Here is an 18,248-nt window from a genome sequence, read left to right as displayed (position 1 = left end):
TTCCCTGACCGGGAATCGAACCCGGGCCGCGGCGGTGAGAGCGCCGAATCCTAACCACTAGACCACCAGGGATCACGTACACCAGCAGATCATCTGTCCTATATAATATCACCATACGGTGTAAATAAATGTACATTAATGTGATTTTGTTGTTGTTGGTGATGCATTCACTAATTGCGCGACTCGCGCGCGAAATTGTGACACGAGCGTGTGCCTCGCGTAAGCGCCGCCGCTGCCGCCGAACAATTCGCCAAAACCCCGCCGGAAAGAAAGGAACGAGACACGAAACGTTGACGCCGCCACGCGGTGGCGCCACGTGGCGGCCAAGCGCGCGGGCCCCCCCCCTCTTTTTTTCCCGCGCTTTGTTTGTTGTCACGTGCGCCGCCCACTGCACCGGGAACACAGAAGCCCCGCCCCCACCCAGCCCACGCCCCGTCCCCACCCAGCCCCTCCCCTCCCACACTCCGCCTACGCCCCGCCCCTTGTTGTATTTATAACCAATCAGCACGCGGCTTCGACGCGTAATGGCTTTATAAATAAATTTCGATTTAAAGCTTTTTGTGACTGCAAGGATTAATATTCTTAGGTTCTTTCGGTAAAGTCACGTAGAATGGAAATAATAAAATAATAAAATAAAACATTTTTTAATAATTCTCACGACGTTTCGGCCACAACGCAAGCAGCCGTCCTCAGGTGAAGAACAGGTGTGTCGAGAAGACAGCGTTTGAATGAAACAGCACCATGCTTGGAGCGTATATTTAAGCTGGGTTGGAAGAGGGGAAGGGCGCCTCGACAAAATAAATAATTCTAGATTTGAAGCTTTCGTGACTGCAAGGATTCATATTCTTAGGTTTTTTTCGGTAAAGTCACGTAGGTAAAAAAAAATTTAATTAGTAACAAAAAAGGCGCAGTCCCTTTTACACGCACCTTTACATCATCCGCAACCTAGTTTACACAACAAAGGCCCATTCCTAACAGCGTGTTCCAGCCGCACCGAACCTCACAGAAATAATATTCCTGGTCTACCTTGGCTCCTCCTACCCTCAACCAGTACATATACAAATACTGTGTTCTTGGAATTTCTCTCACTTGATACAGCTGTCGTGCTGTGACAGTTCCACCTGAAGACGGAAGCTTGTGTTGCCTCCGAAACGTCGTGAATTGGCTTTATAAATAGTTCAACCTTAACCACTGCCTGCATGCACTCTAAATAGTTACATTTGCACGTACTTAAGCATAAATGTGTCACATTGAACGTTTCGATTTAAAGCTTTCGTGACTGCAGGGATTCATCTTCTTGGTTCTTTCGGTAAAGTCACGTAGAAGGGAAGTAATAAAATAATAAAAATAAAACATAATAAAAATAATTTTATTATGTTTTAATTTTATTATGTTTTATTTTTATTATTTTATTACTTCCCTTCTACGTGACTTTACCGAAAGAACCAAGAAGACACATTGAACGTGTTATCTGGTTGATCCTGCGTTGGCAAGTTGATACCCCAAAACAGCAAAAAAAACGCACTTTTTTCAAAAGGATAGAATAATATACAGTACAGTGTACAATAAACAAACGACGTTTCGGGCAATGACCCTTCGTCAAATCAAGTGACCGCCCAACTGAGCGGATGGACCAATGGGATTGCAGCGCGCTGCGTGATTGACAGCGACAGGCTCCACCCCCTTTCCCGTCACCGCCTCTCCCGCCGCCGGACAAAATGGCGAATCTAAAGGATGAGCTTGGGCGCTCTATGGACTTGGTAAGTGCCTGCGACTTTAACCGCAGATGTCTCGCAACGATTACAGTGGCTACTTAGCGACAACTTGCAATGAATGAGCTCGAGACAAGTTAGGGGTTTTTGTTAGTTTGTGTACGGGTTTTTTTTTGGACCGCGAACGCATCGCCACCTGGTTGGGCCTAGGTAGAGAGTGAAGCCTCGAGGCGGACCGTCCTTGCCTGGCGGCGCCGCCCGCCAAGACGACTCCCTAAGTGGCATCCTGGAGCGAGGCAATGGGACGGGGGGAGGGGTTCCTTTTGAAACTCCTTTCTCACACGGTTTTGCGTGCGTTGAAAAGACTCGTGTGGTTTTAACAAAGGGGGTTAGCGATCGAAAATATATCGGAGTAAATCGTACAGTATTGCACTCGCGTGTGTGTGATTGTAAACATTCAAAGGGACGTGTGGTGTAATAATTTCGTGCAGCTTTACATGAAGTACAATACTATATACAAATGTGTTGCTGTGTACTAGCAACTGTGAATCCACGTATATGTTTGTCCCCGCCTTAACGCACCTACGTGGTGGAGTATGGTCAAATAACCACCACGACTCGCATGGTGTCGATAGGCCCTCTTCCAGCAGCGCGGTTGATACAAATACTGTGCCTGTATTAGATATCACACCTTGGCTTATATGAGTCGTGAACTCTCCGAAAGAACCAAAGAGTATGGATTCCTGCAGTCACGAAAGCTTCAAATCAAGAAGGAATTGAAACTAAAGTTTAGGTCAGAAGTGGCGTGATAATGGTATCCGAGTTACGACGTGACGTCTCCAGTACCACTTGTAAATGTGGGTTTTACTCTCCAACACACCACCCGGTGTGCTGTACTAGTAATGAATTGCCGTGTTTTGTTTACGTGACAAACCTTACTGATCGGCCGTGTCGGATGGTGGCGGTTTTTCAGACACATTTAAGCGATGTAACCCAAAAAAGCCTCTTATGGATAGTATTGTTTGCGTGTTAAATCAATCCGATTTGTTTACGCTACGTTACTGGAGTGAAAACAATATTGCTATTATCGTATTAACCCATAGTGGTTTTTCGTGTTTGGTGTTGCGTATCCCTTTTTGGGAAGCATCTATTGGCATATGACAGTGGATTTTTCCACCACCGGCTAAGGCTGGGTACTGTTTCGGTGAATAAAATTAGATGGAGAATACTATTTCTGCTGGGTATGTCCAGGTCTCGCGTAAACAATAATAATCCCCCCGTCACCCATGCCGTATCGGCAACGAATGTGCTAGTTTAACCAAACAGTGCTTTATCACGCTGGTCCTTGAAAGGAAACATATAAAAGGCGACGTTTCGGGCAGTGGCCCTTCGTCATAGCACATAATTGCACGCCAATGCCGCACCATCTGCCAACACTATTACCAAATAATGTATACAGTGGCGAGATATTAACTACCTCGCCTGGTATGCAGGAAGTCGTGGGTTCGATCACAACACTGACGCCTGTATATTTGGAGTGTGGAAGTTCTCCCCGTGGTAGCGTGGATTTTTCTCCGGGTCCTCCGGATTTTCCCCTCCACATTATAGAAACATGTCTTTAGAGCATTTGGCTGAAATACATGCCCACATAATATGCCGCCACTAACTTCAGCTATAAATTGTAATAGCCAGGTCGCTTCTGACAAACAGCTATATAGCTCAATGGACTTTACCTGGTTAAATTAAAAATAGTTAATTTTTTTTAAGTTGAGGCTTGGTGAATGGGGGTCGCCAAGATCGTTTTGGACATCACTTGCTGCTTATGTTATCCATGGCCGGCGATTAAACTCTGGTAGTTCGGTTCGTAGCACAGTGTATCTAATGTATGGTATAAGTCAAATTGTATGCTGTAAATAACATCATGTACTTTGTTAGATGTTTACTTATTTCACTGTTTTGGTATTCAGTGTACAATTAATTTACTTTCTGTATTCGTTATGCATCCTAAGGTATGTTGATATTTAGTGGTGACTCACTGCCACAGTTTACTGCAGTCTTAAGGCACGCGTGTATAAACAATAACTAAACCTTGCATGAGAGGGTGTATTGACGTAATTTGTGCCTGACCCAGGACCTTTGTGATTAGGGGCAGTGCCCCATGGATTAATGTAATGACCTATATCCACAGTGAATGTACCTCCACTGTGGGAATATAGCATTTCTACCACTGACCCAGGATGGAGAAATGTGGTCAAACATCACTCTCAACCGACATGCCGTGTGGGGAGTCTTTCATCCTGCAGCAGATTAAGCTCTGTAATTTATAAAATAAATCATACCTATAAATGTTAATTCACCCCATTCGTCATTAGCACTGCCTTAATACAACAAAAATATGGAGGCTGACATGGCAATCGTTCTTACATTATGCCAGTTCGAAGTATTGCCATGCATTAACAAGCTTTGGGACCTGTCTCCTTGGAAAATTGTGGGAATTCCACATTCAAATTACATCGGACAGTGTGATCTGAGCTGATATTATGCGGGACATTTGTAACCATAGGGTCGGTTCTTCCATCATACATTAGATGTCACATAACGTCACTATATTATATGCCTATTTTGCCCACCCAGCCTTGCTTTAGACCGCCCAACTCAAAAGAGCAAAAATTGTGGTCATATTTTAGACAGCAGAAGGGTTAATCTCCCTGCTAGTGTGGGTGCATATTATTGGTAATCATCAATACAGTGTATATGCATCACTGCTTCCCGCTGCCTTTGTGCCTTGGGGGGCTTTATGTTGGCAAGACCTCCCTGATCCCGGTGGGCACAGGTATAATATACCAATTCTTACACTTAAAACTTATTGTAAAAGATGAGAAACTCATCAGTCATAAAGGTGCATGCAAGATGGAGACAAGCAAGTCCAATATTAATAATACTAAGTGTAAGTTTTTTAATTGCTTATGCCATTTAAGTATATAAAATGGCTATTATTCCCCCACAAACTTTGCTTTTGTGACCAGGACTTTACATGAAGGAATGACACAAATGCACACGTCTTCTCATTGAAAATAGGTAAATTTCAAAATATCACTGTCCTGGTCACAAAAGCAAAGTTTGTGGGGATTGAGGCATAAGCAATGAGAAAACAACACTTACTCCCCAGGGATAAAAAAATAAAAAAATTTGTTCCACAGTGTAATAAGTGCAAAAAGTGATTTTTAGACAGGTGCTCTGCGTCACTGGTTGGTTAACAGACTTTCTTTGGCATAATGTATCTTATGACCTCCCACCATGCGACCCAGAGGCAATGGCTCCAGTGGCTGGACCTCTCTTTAAAACGCAGCGCATCTGCCTCATTGACCCTCATGTCTCCCGCAAGAGAGACACTTGCTTTGTGTCCACGCGAGGGATTTGAGAAGGCTAATCCAAACTGTATTGTAATGGGGCGCTTAATGGGAAAGGCTGCGAGGAGATTAAGTGTCCTCCGCACGCTGCCCGCAACCCTCCCAACCTCGACAGCCTCACACCACCCAGCACAGGCTGATGGCATTTACTGTAAAACTGCAGCTGAATTTGATTGGGGGGTGTCGGGGGGGGTGTTGATGGCCTACCTTGCAATCTTGTAAAGACTTGTTAAACAGTTGTAATTACAAAACGTGCCAAAGTTGGTCATATCTTGGCAAAAATTGGCAGTATGTATGTTGAATTTCGTTCGCACTATACGTAGCCAGCCGTGCTAATCGGAGGTGCTATTATTCTCGAACACGTCTTGGAGTTGTGTTCAATTCCGTGGACAACTTTGGTGTAAATTGCATGGCTCGATGGCAGAAGCCAGTCTAGCCATAGGGCAGTCGGTAATGACTTCCCCAAAGTGGTGTGCTGATTGTATAAATTGTTAAGGGTTAGCCATGCGTGGTCGAGGTGCCATCGATGTTTTTTTCCGACGATCCTTTGTTTTGATGCAGTGTTTGAGAAACATGCAGAGGCAGACAGTGGCAGGGCGATGCTGTGCTTGTATGGGCCAGTATAGCAAAGTAGATTGTTTACTTATTTCATTTAACTTGAGTCCACTTCATTTTTATGGGTGGGGCTTTTTTTTCTTAGGTAGATGTTTTTTTTTTAAACACCCGCAAGCATGCATTGGCCAAACGCCACAGTAGGACTCCTAAAAAACCTTGATTATTCACCTTTGCTAAACATTTTGTAAAGTAAATACTGTTGTTGTGAGAAAAAGACTTAAGCGGTCGTGGTCATATGTTTTCTCTATGAGTACCAGCCATTTGAGGGGACTGTAGTGATAATGACAAGTGGCATTGATTCGTTGTTACCTATTGATATGTTGTCTTGGAGGGATTTCTGCATTGTGCTGGTGCAAACGCACTGATGCAGGATTTCAGAAACTCCTGTGAGTTTCATCCACAATGGTCTGCTTTTCCAAATCTTCCAGTCTTCTATGTTCAAATAGATATTAATTGGACGTAAAACATTTTTTATAGCCAGCACATTGGTCCATATTTGTTTTTTGTGTTTGGTCACGTAGTAGTTGTATGCTAATGTTCTTGTCAATAACCCTCCAGCGCCCGACAAGATTTCCGAATACACTGTGATGGAAGCTCAAACCAATTTGAGCGAAACTTCTTACGTTGATGTTAAATTAAGTCGTGAAAATTCTTCAGCCAGGAACTTTACTGGTCAGAGTTTGATCAATACATTGGCACGTATAAATAATGTGTTTGTAAATGTAACATGATTATTGGCTTTAAACTACGTCGTGGCCAAATCGAACAATTTATAAGCATCACATATTAAGTCATTACCTACTTCACGTACCCGATGACACATAAACATGTTCCACGTGACAGGGATATGCTGATCATATTAAGATAGATTACGTGTGTATCCCGTGTGATGTCGACAGCGCCGATTAATATTCATCAATCATTGTCTGCCATTACCAGTCTTCAGCTCGATTAATGCCTTCCCCAAGCCCATCACCCTTTCTCACGGCAATGTAACAATCCATCTTGTGCCTGCACACAAGCAGTCAGAGGGCTGCTGTGATGAAAGTTGAACTCAACATAGTCAAAAAGAGGGGAATAGCTAATTAAATGCAAAACAAGATAGTTAATATCTATTCTTCAGATGTGTTTAGCCTGTGACGACTTCATTTGTAGTTCAACAAAGCACAAATGAATTGATATGTAAACAAAGATCATTGGTAAATGTTGAAATTCAGACCATGGAGGGTGGAGAAGACTGGAGTTTGTTAAAACCCTCCTCTTGGGCATAATACTGTGCAGAATGCAAGTGTAATTGAAAAGCTTCAGGCAGTAGTTATGTAACGTCTTTGTTTACGAAATCTCGCGTGTGGGGAACGTGAATATCAAGGTAGAGCGAGCCTACATTTACGTTGTTTTACATTTGTTCTCTCTCACTTGCAGACAAGCGAATGCTCCCTCTCAGACCTGGGCTCTGATGACATGTGGAGGTACGTTACTCTTCAGACATTCACTTTGATTTATTTGTCTATTTTGGATTCAGGCGCGTTTCAGTTTTTAGACCCCGCGTTTTACGGGAATGTTAATTTACCTGCACCATCAGGTGCTCACAGTGTGAATATAGAATGTTTTTCTCAGCTACTATTATGTATGTTTAACTTCTTTCACACCATACATAGCCAACCGTGCTAATCAGAGGTGCCGTACACTACGTACGATAAAGTTGTGGGCAGCAGAGGACAGTTCATATAAATCTGCTGTACTTTACTCTGCTACCCACGTTTTTGCTGCCTGCCTGGACCAACTCATACTGGCCAGGGTGGTGAAGTGTGACCACATAACTGAAATGACCTGCTAGGCATAAGGAGGCTCCCATCCAGCAGTGGATTGGCAAAAGAGCTGCACGAGTACACAGCATTAAAATAATACCCCAAAAACAGCTCTTGTACAGGTTCAGCTTGTGGAATTTTGCTTATATTTGGCAGACCTATTTCTATCCAAAGTGCTGTATGTGGTTTGAATTCACTTGTACGCGGCTATACGGTCAGACATGGAACAACGTGTGGAGTGTAGCGGTTAGCGCTATGCTGCGCTACGAACCTGGCGGCCCGAGTTCGATTTCCGCTCACGGTCAACGCCAGTGGCGATTATCTGTACCAGTCCTCGGCCTCAAAGGAGTACCTCGTGTGGTGTGTAAACATCACCACTTGGCAGACAAAGGCAGCCAGGCGTGGTGCTGGCCACCCACCCCCTCGTGTGCCGTGCCGGTCTTCGTAGGTGCTCGCTAACAGCACTTGCCTCAACAGTCTGTTAAGGCTACACGGGTGATTTTTGTCTTTTTGTATGCGCTGCTCAGAAGGCAGTTTTCTCATGTGGTTTTGCCGTTTTGTTGGAACACATAAAGCGAGGAAAACCTGCTTACCGAGATTTTGTCCTGGGTCATAGGGCATTAGTTTTAAGTTTTGTGAATGGGGAACTTTACAATTATAATCAGGTGCTCCCATCATAGTGCCAAAATAATAATAATTTTAAGAGATTATCTTCAGTCCCTGTACATAGCACCCACATATCATAAACAGAAAAACCCCCAAAATAAAACACTCATTGCTTCATCCAAAAAATAGCGCTACCATATAATTTGCATAAAATATCCATACATTGGAAATTAATGCTTACATAATTCAACGTGCAACATATGTGTTTTAATAATTGATTACGATGAATGAATCATTACATGCCGAATTATTTCTGCTCTGATGTGTGTAAGAACAGTACAGTATATATTACAATTAAGAGATTGCATTGCCAGCCCAATGCGGCAACAAATAACAAATACTCACCACCTGCAGTGCGTCATTAACACTGCATTATATTTAGTAGGCTATGATAGGCTTAGTGGGGAACAGTGGTGCAGTGTTTACCATACTGCACTGAACTTTAGTACCATTTGTGGCCAAAGCTAACATCAATCCGCTCTGGTTAGTGCGAGGAACTATGTGCAGTTTAGTGTCTCCGACATGTTATCTTGAACTTCTTTCGCACCCGATGTAGCCAACCCTGATAATCTGAGGTGTGGACCATGCTGATGTGCCAACTTAATTTTGCGTAATTTATACCTATCCCAGTGGCCGTTGCAGCGGTGGCGGCGGCAATGGGAGACATGAAGGCCTGTACTGGCAGTTTCTCGTATCGGACCGGCACTTGGGCTCGACAGCTCCCACAGGTGCCACATCCGATGCCGCCCCGTTCGACGGCTCCTCTACCGTGTCATCGTACTCGACTGGGCGGGAACCTCCACCTGTGCGCCACCGCGGATCGCTCGCCCTGCAGCACTGCAGGTCTGGTTTCTAACTGTCCCTCCTCCCCCTACTTTTTCATATCATCACAGCGGTGTGTTAGTTGAGCAACATTGGCGGTTGGCGTGTGCTTGTTCATTTGTTCATCCACATACTGACTTGTACGCTCACTCTTTCACTTAAATCACTCTCTTTGTTGATCGCTCATTCAGCCACCCACTAAGTAGCTCACTCACCCACTCACAAGGCCAGTCAATCACTCACCTACTCAGTCACTGACTCACGTGACCAGTTGACCTACCACTCATTCATAAGGTCATCCACTCGCTCACTCGCTAACTCACGTGTGTCCACGCAACCACTCACTCGTTCACCTACTCACTATTTGACTTGTCCGCTCATCCATTTACTCGCTCATTCACTCATTGCACTCGCCCACCTATCCCCACATCCACTTGTTCATTTCACTCACCTGCTCACACACTTGTTCATTATCTCACTCACTCAACCACTCACTTTCCCGCTCATTCATTGACTCGCTCTTTCAGTCTCAGTTGGTTGTCGAGCCAAATAATTTTGCATGTTATCTGGCCAGGTTTATTTTAACCACAGCTTTTCAGTATATTCTGCTGGAATGTATTAACTCTATAGCCAAAGAGAACCATACAGTGACATTATTGATATAACTTCCTGGCCACAGCTAACTTTAGTGGCAAGTGAAAGTATATCCCTGCTGTCAACCCTCTTATTTTACAAATCATTCTTGCGCTTGTTTACCTCGGAGAGCCTCGCTGAATCTCATGACTCTTTTTAAAGAGGGTCCTGCCCAGTTTTCACGTTCCGGTGGGAGGGGGGTGGCAAAGATTGTTACGTATAATCTGAATTTCTAATTTGCGGGTAATTTAACAAATTTTATCCATGACTTGCGGCACAAAATGGCTTACTCTTGTGAATGACGTCACGGGATCTTTAAGGTTAGTACACCCGCAGTGATAACCAGTGGATTGGAACCATGAACCTCTGCAGCAAGTGGTGAACGCACTATCGCTTGGCAATTAACAGTTTAGTTGTACAATTGTATATTTTTATATTGTGAAGTGCCTTGGGACCAAAAGTTGTGAAATTTGTTATTCACTACACAACATTCAATGAACATGTAAAGTAACTTTTATGCTATATATAGCAAACACTGTAAAACGAAAAGTGTTTCATTAAAAGTACAGACATTTACATGAATTTCCTTTAAAAATGTACACTACAACTCTTAAGTCGACCAAGGCTATTAAATATTTTCTCCGTGAACTTTGATCATCAATTAAACCTTTTGAAGGTCTACATATTCAAATAAACTTATTTAATTTAAGAGCGAATTAAGATTTGTGCTCGTGCACTCCTGCTAACATTCCCAACATTGTGTGTGCATGCATGTGGATGCGTGCGTGCGCATGTGGTTGTGTGTGTGCGCGATATGTTAACCCATTCCACAGGTCTGTCCCACAATACTAGTGGTGTATGGCGCATGTTGTGTGTGTGTGTCTTTGTGTGATGTGAGCGTGTTAGTATAATGTAGAGCACAGGTGAGAGGTCCTGTGGTCTTTTGCCAGAACACCTTCGATACTTCAGTTAGCCTCAAAGTGCCTAAACTGGCACGAGCGCTTTGGTGATGCCACCATTGCTTATTGGATAGTGGCGGCTGTTGTGTGTGTGACAGTGTGTGTGACAGTGTGTGTGACAGTGTGTGTGACAGTGTGTGTGACAGTGTCTGTGCCAGTGTCTGTGACAGTGTGTGCGCGCGAACATTGGATGGCACTCGTTAATAGTTACCTGCTGGTGTGTGCGCGATGTGCGCGTTTAGCGGGTGGCACGCAGCGTCGTGCGACACGAGTGTTGCCAGCTCAGAGTGCAGTGAGGAGCTGCTCTCCTCCGTCTCCGCGGGTGACCAGGAGCCCGACGACGGCCTCATGCTGCCCGACGACCTGCAGGGAATGACCTTTGACCTGTTCGGCGAGGGCAGCGTTTGCAGCGATGTCTCGTCCTTCTTCGACTGGTCCGACAGCGAGATCGACTGGCAGGTGAGTCGGGGACGGTGCCGTGTAACCATGCTGCGTGCCGATGCTGGAGCTTGCCTGTGAGTACAGAAGTGTTGGTGGATCACGCCGAAGTTATCAGGAGGCATGTACGATGCGTTGTTTGATGAATTAAAATTGGTTCTTACCTTCGTGATGCATTTCATTACTTATAATTTTTGTAAATTGTCAGTGCTCTTAATGATAATGAAGACATCCCAGTACGATACCTATTTGGTCTGCAGCTCATGTTAATTGCTGTTTCCCCTTTGTGGAAACACCGTAGTATAGGAATATTAAATTTTAACTGTTCTGAAAAGTTCCAGTGCACGTGCTTAGTGTTGTGAGAAGTGCCAGGATGGCATACTGTGAAATATTATCTTATTTCGACCACTGTACATAGTATATTTATTGACTGTACATCACCTTGAGGATGACTTCAGTGAAGATTTGTGGTGTGCTTTGTGGCCTCGGTGCAAGACTTAACCCAATTTGGTGGTGAAAACCTCTTGCCTGCAGATATCACAGATCATGGCTGTAAGGTGGTAGTTGTGTGAGCAGGTTTTACATGATGTTGCTCTCTCTGGATTCGGTGTATGTGCACCCCACATAAGCTCTATGTTAATTTAGCTTTTACGCTCGTGGTGCGAACAAAATCAGAAAGGCGAGAGAAAAAATTATGCATAATAGAAATGAGATGCCAAAAGCATCTGTTTTGGAATGGAATCCCAGTTTCTTATTCATGACAAATCGTATCAAGCCGATGCAAAAGTGCTGCCCCCAACTGCCTTCGCCAGAGCTCATTGGAAGGATCTCAGAAGTTGCTCTGTGGTACTCGGTGGAATCCATTGCCATGACCGTTCCCTTGCACTGCTCTGCCAGAGTTACGAATGGATTCCTCGTGTTAGTGATTTGACACCAATTGGCAAAATCTCGATACTCTTTGGGTAAAAGACAACAACATACAAGTGGGTGCCTGTAACGCCCGTTACGCCATTTTCGCATTCACAGTTTTTGTTGCCCTCTTGCTCTTCGACCTGCAGTTTCCATGTGGGAGTGACGTCGCGAGCGGCAGCGATGCCATGTCAGACGTCGTCCCCAGCATCCCCGGCTCTCCCCGTCCCAGTGGACGTGGCAGGGGCGGCCGTGCTCGGAGGGGCAGAGGTAGACACCAACGCAACCTGGAGGAACTTCCCTGGAGTGCCATGACCAACGACGAACAGGCATGCGCTCGCACACGGTCACACGACGACACTTATCCTATGCCCATCTGCAGTTGACTGAAATCAGTCAATCAAGGTTGAGGATATCGCCATTCCATCACTCGTTTGAGTGTTTTTGTTTTTATTCTTTCTACCGCAGGTGGAGTACATCGAGTACTTGAGCCGGCGCGTGAGTGCGGAGATGGGCCTTCGCGAGCAGCTAGACATCATTCGCATCATCGATCCCGGAGCCCAGGTGTCGCCGACGGACAATGAGTTTATCATCGAGCTGAATTGCCTGACAGACGTCAAGCTGCAGGAAGTATGTTCGTCCGCATGCACAAAGTATTGCGTTGCACAACTTACGGCTCCCCCATGGACATGAACCCAATTTAAGGGATTTTTTTTCATTTTTTTTAAACAAACATCTCGATGTATATCAACAACAATGGGGGAAATGAGATGTGTGGCTGCTTTTTTGTCACCACATGAATCTGGCTAATGCAGCGGAAACAAAGAAACACCCCCCCCCCCCCCCCCAGGGTTGTAGTCCCTCCCTGCCCCCTCCACTGGCTGCCAATTCAATCCCAGGTCAATGTCAAGATTGCACTGATAGTCGTAAAGATCCTCCATGAACCATCGCTGCCTACCTCTCCCCACTCATCTCGCTCTACTCACCTCCACATGCCCTCCATTCCAACACTCAACACACTCAATGGGAAATCTGTCCTCTGCAGCTGTCTTGCGTTGTCTGGAGAACTATCTTTGTCCTCACTCTCAAGACTTTTCCCCTCTGTTTAAGGGGTCAAGATCTTCCTCATTATCTCTGCCCATTACCAACTCTGACTAAGAATTGTTTTCATTTGCCTTTTTCTGTTCCTGCACAGTGGAACTTCCACTCTTAGTCCATTCCCAAAAAAGTGTCCCTTCGTATAACCACAGTGCACTTCCACTCTCATTTGTACTGAGTTTTGAGGTACAGTCACATTAAAATAGCATTTAAATCCAAACTATATTGCATCCAAAGTGATGCCGATTGATGAATTGTATTTTTTTAATGGATTAGCCATGTCTGAAGAAATTAAAATCCGGTTATCAAGGTGAGACATTTCGCTAAATTTGAGAACCGGCATTAATCTCAGTTGGATGGAAGCCGAATGTGAACTTAGGCTAATGGCTGTGCTGGGTTAATGTTCTGATGCGACCTTTAAAAGCCATCCGGCCATGTCACATTTTTTAAATAAGATTAATTATTTATCCAGGGAAGTCTCAACTAGTCATCAGACCCTTTCAAGAAAGCCATCCGGCCATGTCCTGTCTTCCTGAAATTTTGCCAATTCTATTTTGAAGTAATATTTAATTTGTGAGGAGTTCTGGTAAGCATACTTCGCTATGAACCTGGCTATCCGAGTCAAATTCCTGTCCACGGCTAACATTTGTGACGAGCGAAATCTGAACTGGTCCTGCGTCCCCCCTTCATGAAGCCACGCTGACCAATGCAAATGCACTTCCTTCAGACAAGCCCCATGCCCGACGGTGTGGGGTGGCCTTCATTCATCAGTGGGTAAACAACACGCCTCTGCAGGAAATCACATTTGGGATCCCAGAACAAAACCCACCCCATACGAGGATACAACTGATCTTTCTCTTTGCTGCAGGTACGCAACTACATCCACCAGCGGTGCGGGGCGCCAGCGAGCCTGCGCCGGCCACGCTGGCGGAAGGGGCTCCTGGAGGGGGGCGGTGCAAGCGCATGCCACGGCAGCGCCAGCAGCACGAGCAGCGGGAGCAGCGTCAGCGGCGCCGGCTGCTGGACGGGCGGAAGCAGTGCCGGCTGCAGCAGCTCTGGTGGTGGCGGCAGCAGTGGAGTGGGGGGCAGCAGCGGCTTGAGCCGCAGCCACAGCGACGGGAACCTGTCGGTGTCGGCCGCAGAGAGGATACGTGACTCCAAGGTGAGTGAGGAGTGGTGTGGAGGCCCCCGGTGTTTTAAAGAGCTGCAGGCTGGTGGTACCCCTCGAAGGCCATGATGGGCGGGTGAACATATGACTCACGGGCCGCGTGAGGCCCGCAACTTAATTTCATACTGCCCATGACCCCGTGAGGCCTACCATTTTGAAATAGCTCACAAATAATAATCACCGCAATCACTTCAGCTGCATTAATTGGGTACGAGGAGATACTTTTTTTTTACCTGGCAGTACTATTTGTTATTGCTGATAGCCTCTAAACACAGCAATCCCCAAATCGCTGCTAACCTCTGAGGGGAATCAAGCATGCAGCATCCAGTCAGATGTCACATGACTATGCGCTGTGTAGTAGAGTGCTATTTGAAAAAATCGTTATTCAGTTTCAATTTTCTATATCATTGCCAGACAATGTTCTTACAGTTGCACATAGGTCATGCTTTGTCCTTGCCACAATTGCCTTACAGTTGTCCTCGTGTATTATTTCCATCGGGCCTGGAGATGGAAGCATCAACAGAGACAAAAAAATTCTGATAGCATCTCTGATTCACCCGTCTGTGTATTGCAATGCTCCTCTGCTAGTCTGAGCAACAAATGTGCACCTCAGTTTAGCCTCCGTGACATTTGCTTTAAAAAATAACAATTTACGGTACTTACGATACAATGGCCAAACAAGCATTTCCACTAGTCAATGGCTTTGTTCAGAACCCTACAGGGGCGAGATGAGTGCTTGACCAGGTGAATGGGTGTGCATATTTGAGCAAAATTGTTAGAGCGGGGTGGGGGGGGGGGCGGCCGTATTAGTGCCTAGAGGCCTTCCGTGCTTGAACAAGTTGCTATTTTAATTACAAACGATGATGATGAGCAAGATATGTGGTGAATGAGGCCATAATAGTGTGGGTGTGTGACGTGAGAGGTGGGGCGCTAGCACGTTGAGTGCGATGTTTGCACGTGTGCGTGTATGTAAATTCGACATTCTCTTTTTTGTTTTTGTCGTCCGGTCTCACAGAAGCGATCCCGCGAGCGCAAGCTGCAGCAGAAGGCGGCGCGTCAGCAGCAGCTGAAGGGGCAGCGGCAGGCACGCAAAGAGGAACGAAGTGGCCTGTTCACCAAGGAGGAGGTCCTGTCGCTCAGCGTCACCGAAGAAGACGACCCCAGCGACGTGGACATCCTGTCCTAACGTCGCGTCGCGCAGCCCGACCGCTCGTATCACTCGCCCCTTCGCCCGCCATTCTCTGCACCGCATCACCACTCTGAATAAAGGTTTTTGGGTAGTAAGGTTTGTCATGTAAACAAAGCGTGCCAATCAGTTGCTACTTAAGCCCCCCACCGGTGTGTTGGAGAGTAAATACACAACATTTTCAATGACTCAAATTGTAGATGTTACTGGCTGTGTCGGTTGGTGGAGGGTTATGACACATTTTTACTTATGCGATCTAACCTGAAAACCTTTATGAATAATATTGGTCGCGAAAACCTACATGTTAAAATCACTACTCTGCCAGCCTTGCTCATGCGTTTGTGATCGAGGTGTAACGATGTGTAGGTTCATGGATTAATATGACACGTACGGTCCTTTTTTCAGTCCTCTGCTTGATGAGGGCCTCCTCGCTCCTTGTGCACGTTGTTATTTGACCATACTTCACACTGGTCAGTGCAAGTGAGTGGAGGTGGGGAGCACAGATGTGGAAGCATAGAAATACAACTTATTTTTCTGCACTGCCCTCTGCTGCTCACCACGTAACCTCACAAGCCCTATGACAACCCTTTAATTGTGCATGGTGGTCAAGCATTATCCATGTTCACCCTGCTTAGCTTATGAGACCTGACATGGATGAACCTGGGATATTTGATCATATTTTCATTGACTAATATCGATACTTAATAGCTTGTGATTTACACATCCAATCGCATGTGCAAGAATCAACGTTTTTCTATTCATATATGTTGTAAGGCATAGGTTTCGCTTGGCCTTTTCAAACTAGTGGCCACAATATTCACCAATGTAAAAAATATATATTCCTGAATTAAATCGTGACGATTCTCAATTATTCATCATTTCCCTTGGGCAGTTTAATCGTTACACCTCTCGTTAGCAGAAACATTTTTGCGCAATTTTTTTTTGCAGAACAGGCTGTCGAATTTAGATGGAAATTGTTTTCCCACCAACAACACATCCTTTCCCGTTTGGATAGCTGCCACATTGTCTCTTCACATCCTGTAATTTGTTTTATTTAGCACCCCTTACCCCCCCCCCACGTTTCGCAGCCACAGTTGGGAAGAAGCGGATGTGTTGCCGGTGTGAGTCGGGAGTTGTTAATATTAGTTAAGCTTGTGCAACTTTTTTTAGACGTTATGAAATGATTTGCGATTTAAACGGCGCTCAACCTCAGTAGATCAAAATCACATTTCAAATGTGTGTTTTGTGTAAAGGAAAAAAAAACAACACACTTGCTGCGTAGAAGAGTAAATGTTTTTTATTTTACTTATTTATTCATTTTCTTGCAAGTTTTCATAACAGCGTGCATACATACACATACTGTAGATTACTACCTTGGTAGCATCAGTTCCTGCAAACAACTGTTTTTGTTTAAATGCTTTATACAAGTGGCTTGTGAATAATGTGGTTGTAGCAGTGCACGCCCTTATTTTTTTCTTGGCAAAGTTCCACGATAATGTCTAAATGTTAAGATGCATACCTGTGTACACATTGTAAGAGAGATGAAATATTTACACGCGTTGTGCTGCAGTCGGACATTGCAAAAATTGTAGATGTGTGCTATACATAAATTTATACGTTTGTGACGCTGTACTTGGCTTGTGTGAACATACTACCGCTCGCCTCCCTTTATGAAGCTGGATCCACACACACCCCGGTGAAAGCAGATAATGCACGATACAATACCAGGTGCTGATGCAGTTTAAACGCAGATGTTATATAGCCAATGTGAATCGCCAAACCAATCGACAACAGGTGGCGGCTTGGTTCTTTCGGCAAAGTCACATATGTGACTTTGCCGAAAGAACCAAGAAGATGAATCCGTGCAGTCACGAAAGCTTCAAATCGAAATTTAACAGGTGGCTTGCTCACAACTTCGTAACTTTTGTGAACAGTAATGGCAACTTATGAGTGGAACGGTTATCTTTGGTGTGAAGCCATATTATCTCAATTGGACTTGGGTGGTTCACTTTGTTTATTTGGGTTGCTGATCGAATGCTGAAACTCGTGTTTCTAATGCTTGAATTGTTTGCTTATTTTTTACAGACTGACTTAGATTGTCTAGTAGTGGCGTTGGGCGAGCGTCATTCATGCCCGGCCTCCTTTGTCTCCCCATTGGTTGTTGGTTGAAAATCGGCACCGGACGCTGCCCATGTCGGGGCTAGTCTACCTGGGGTGGGTTCTGGCAATGTTCAGATATCAACGCAGTGAACTAATCACCACCGTATAAAAAAAACCTCCAAACGCGCAGATATATTGTCGATATGTACACAATGCATGTTCTTGTGTAACACTTTTTTCTTGTAATAGAGTTGAGTTTATGACTCCATTTGTTTGTCATTACGGTGGTATTATTATGCACCTATAGAGATTGCAATCGAGGGGAATTCTAAAGCCAGATGGTAGGGTACCGTGGGAGGCTGACCTTGGCACAACATCTGGGATCTAACAGAAGTAAATTAAGAAGTGTGGCAAAATCCGTGACTTGAGCATGAGGCCATAGCATTTTAACCAGAGGACAATCCAGGTTTTTACAAACTTTTCTGCGTTTGAAACTCTCAATTTGCAGGTACTTTCCTGGATAAAACCATGACTTTTGGCAACTTTAATTTTAAGGGCGCTTGACATAGCTTACAAAACGCGAACAAGAATTATTTAGTTGGCATGGGACGGAAGAGAATTGTGGAATGAGTGACAATGACAAGTGTGTACTCTGGGATCATAAAATAGTCGGAAGGAGTGGAGGGAAGAGGGAAGAGAATGGGCAATCGAGAAGAGGTGAGCA

General features: G+C 44.9%; 1 protein-coding gene and 1 non-coding gene across 2 annotated transcripts; one reads left to right on the top strand and one right to left on the bottom strand.

The window, feature by feature from the left end:
• On the bottom strand, positions 1 to 72 carry TRNAE-CUC (transfer RNA glutamic acid (anticodon CUC)). Its single transcript has one exon. It is a non-coding gene; the product is annotated as a tRNA-Glu (tRNA).
• Positions 73 to 1,698: 1,626 nt separating this feature from the next.
• Positions 1,699 to 17,787, top strand: FAM199X (family with sequence similarity 199, X-linked). The gene is made up of 8 exons (XM_061563931.1): positions 1,699 to 1,760; positions 7,160 to 7,206; positions 8,842 to 9,054; positions 10,868 to 11,084; positions 12,122 to 12,301; positions 12,441 to 12,602; positions 13,939 to 14,232; positions 15,254 to 17,787. The coding sequence occupies exons 1-8, from the start codon at positions 1,719 to 1,721 to the stop codon at positions 15,422 to 15,424; spliced, it is 1,326 nt and encodes a 441-aa protein (XP_061419915.1). The 5' UTR covers positions 1,699 to 1,718; the 3' UTR covers positions 15,425 to 17,787.
• Positions 17,788 to 18,248: the final 461 nt, after the last annotated feature.

This window comes from Lethenteron reissneri, chromosome 32, assembly GCF_015708825.2.
Source record: "Lethenteron reissneri isolate LAM-NWPU_2019-01 chromosome 32, ASM1570882v1, whole genome shotgun sequence".
Lineage (NCBI taxonomy): Eukaryota > Metazoa > Chordata > Hyperoartia > Petromyzontiformes > Petromyzontidae > Lethenteron > Lethenteron reissneri.
The sequence above is the reverse complement of the archived record's forward strand: the minus strand, read 5'-3'. Positions and strand labels throughout refer to the sequence as shown.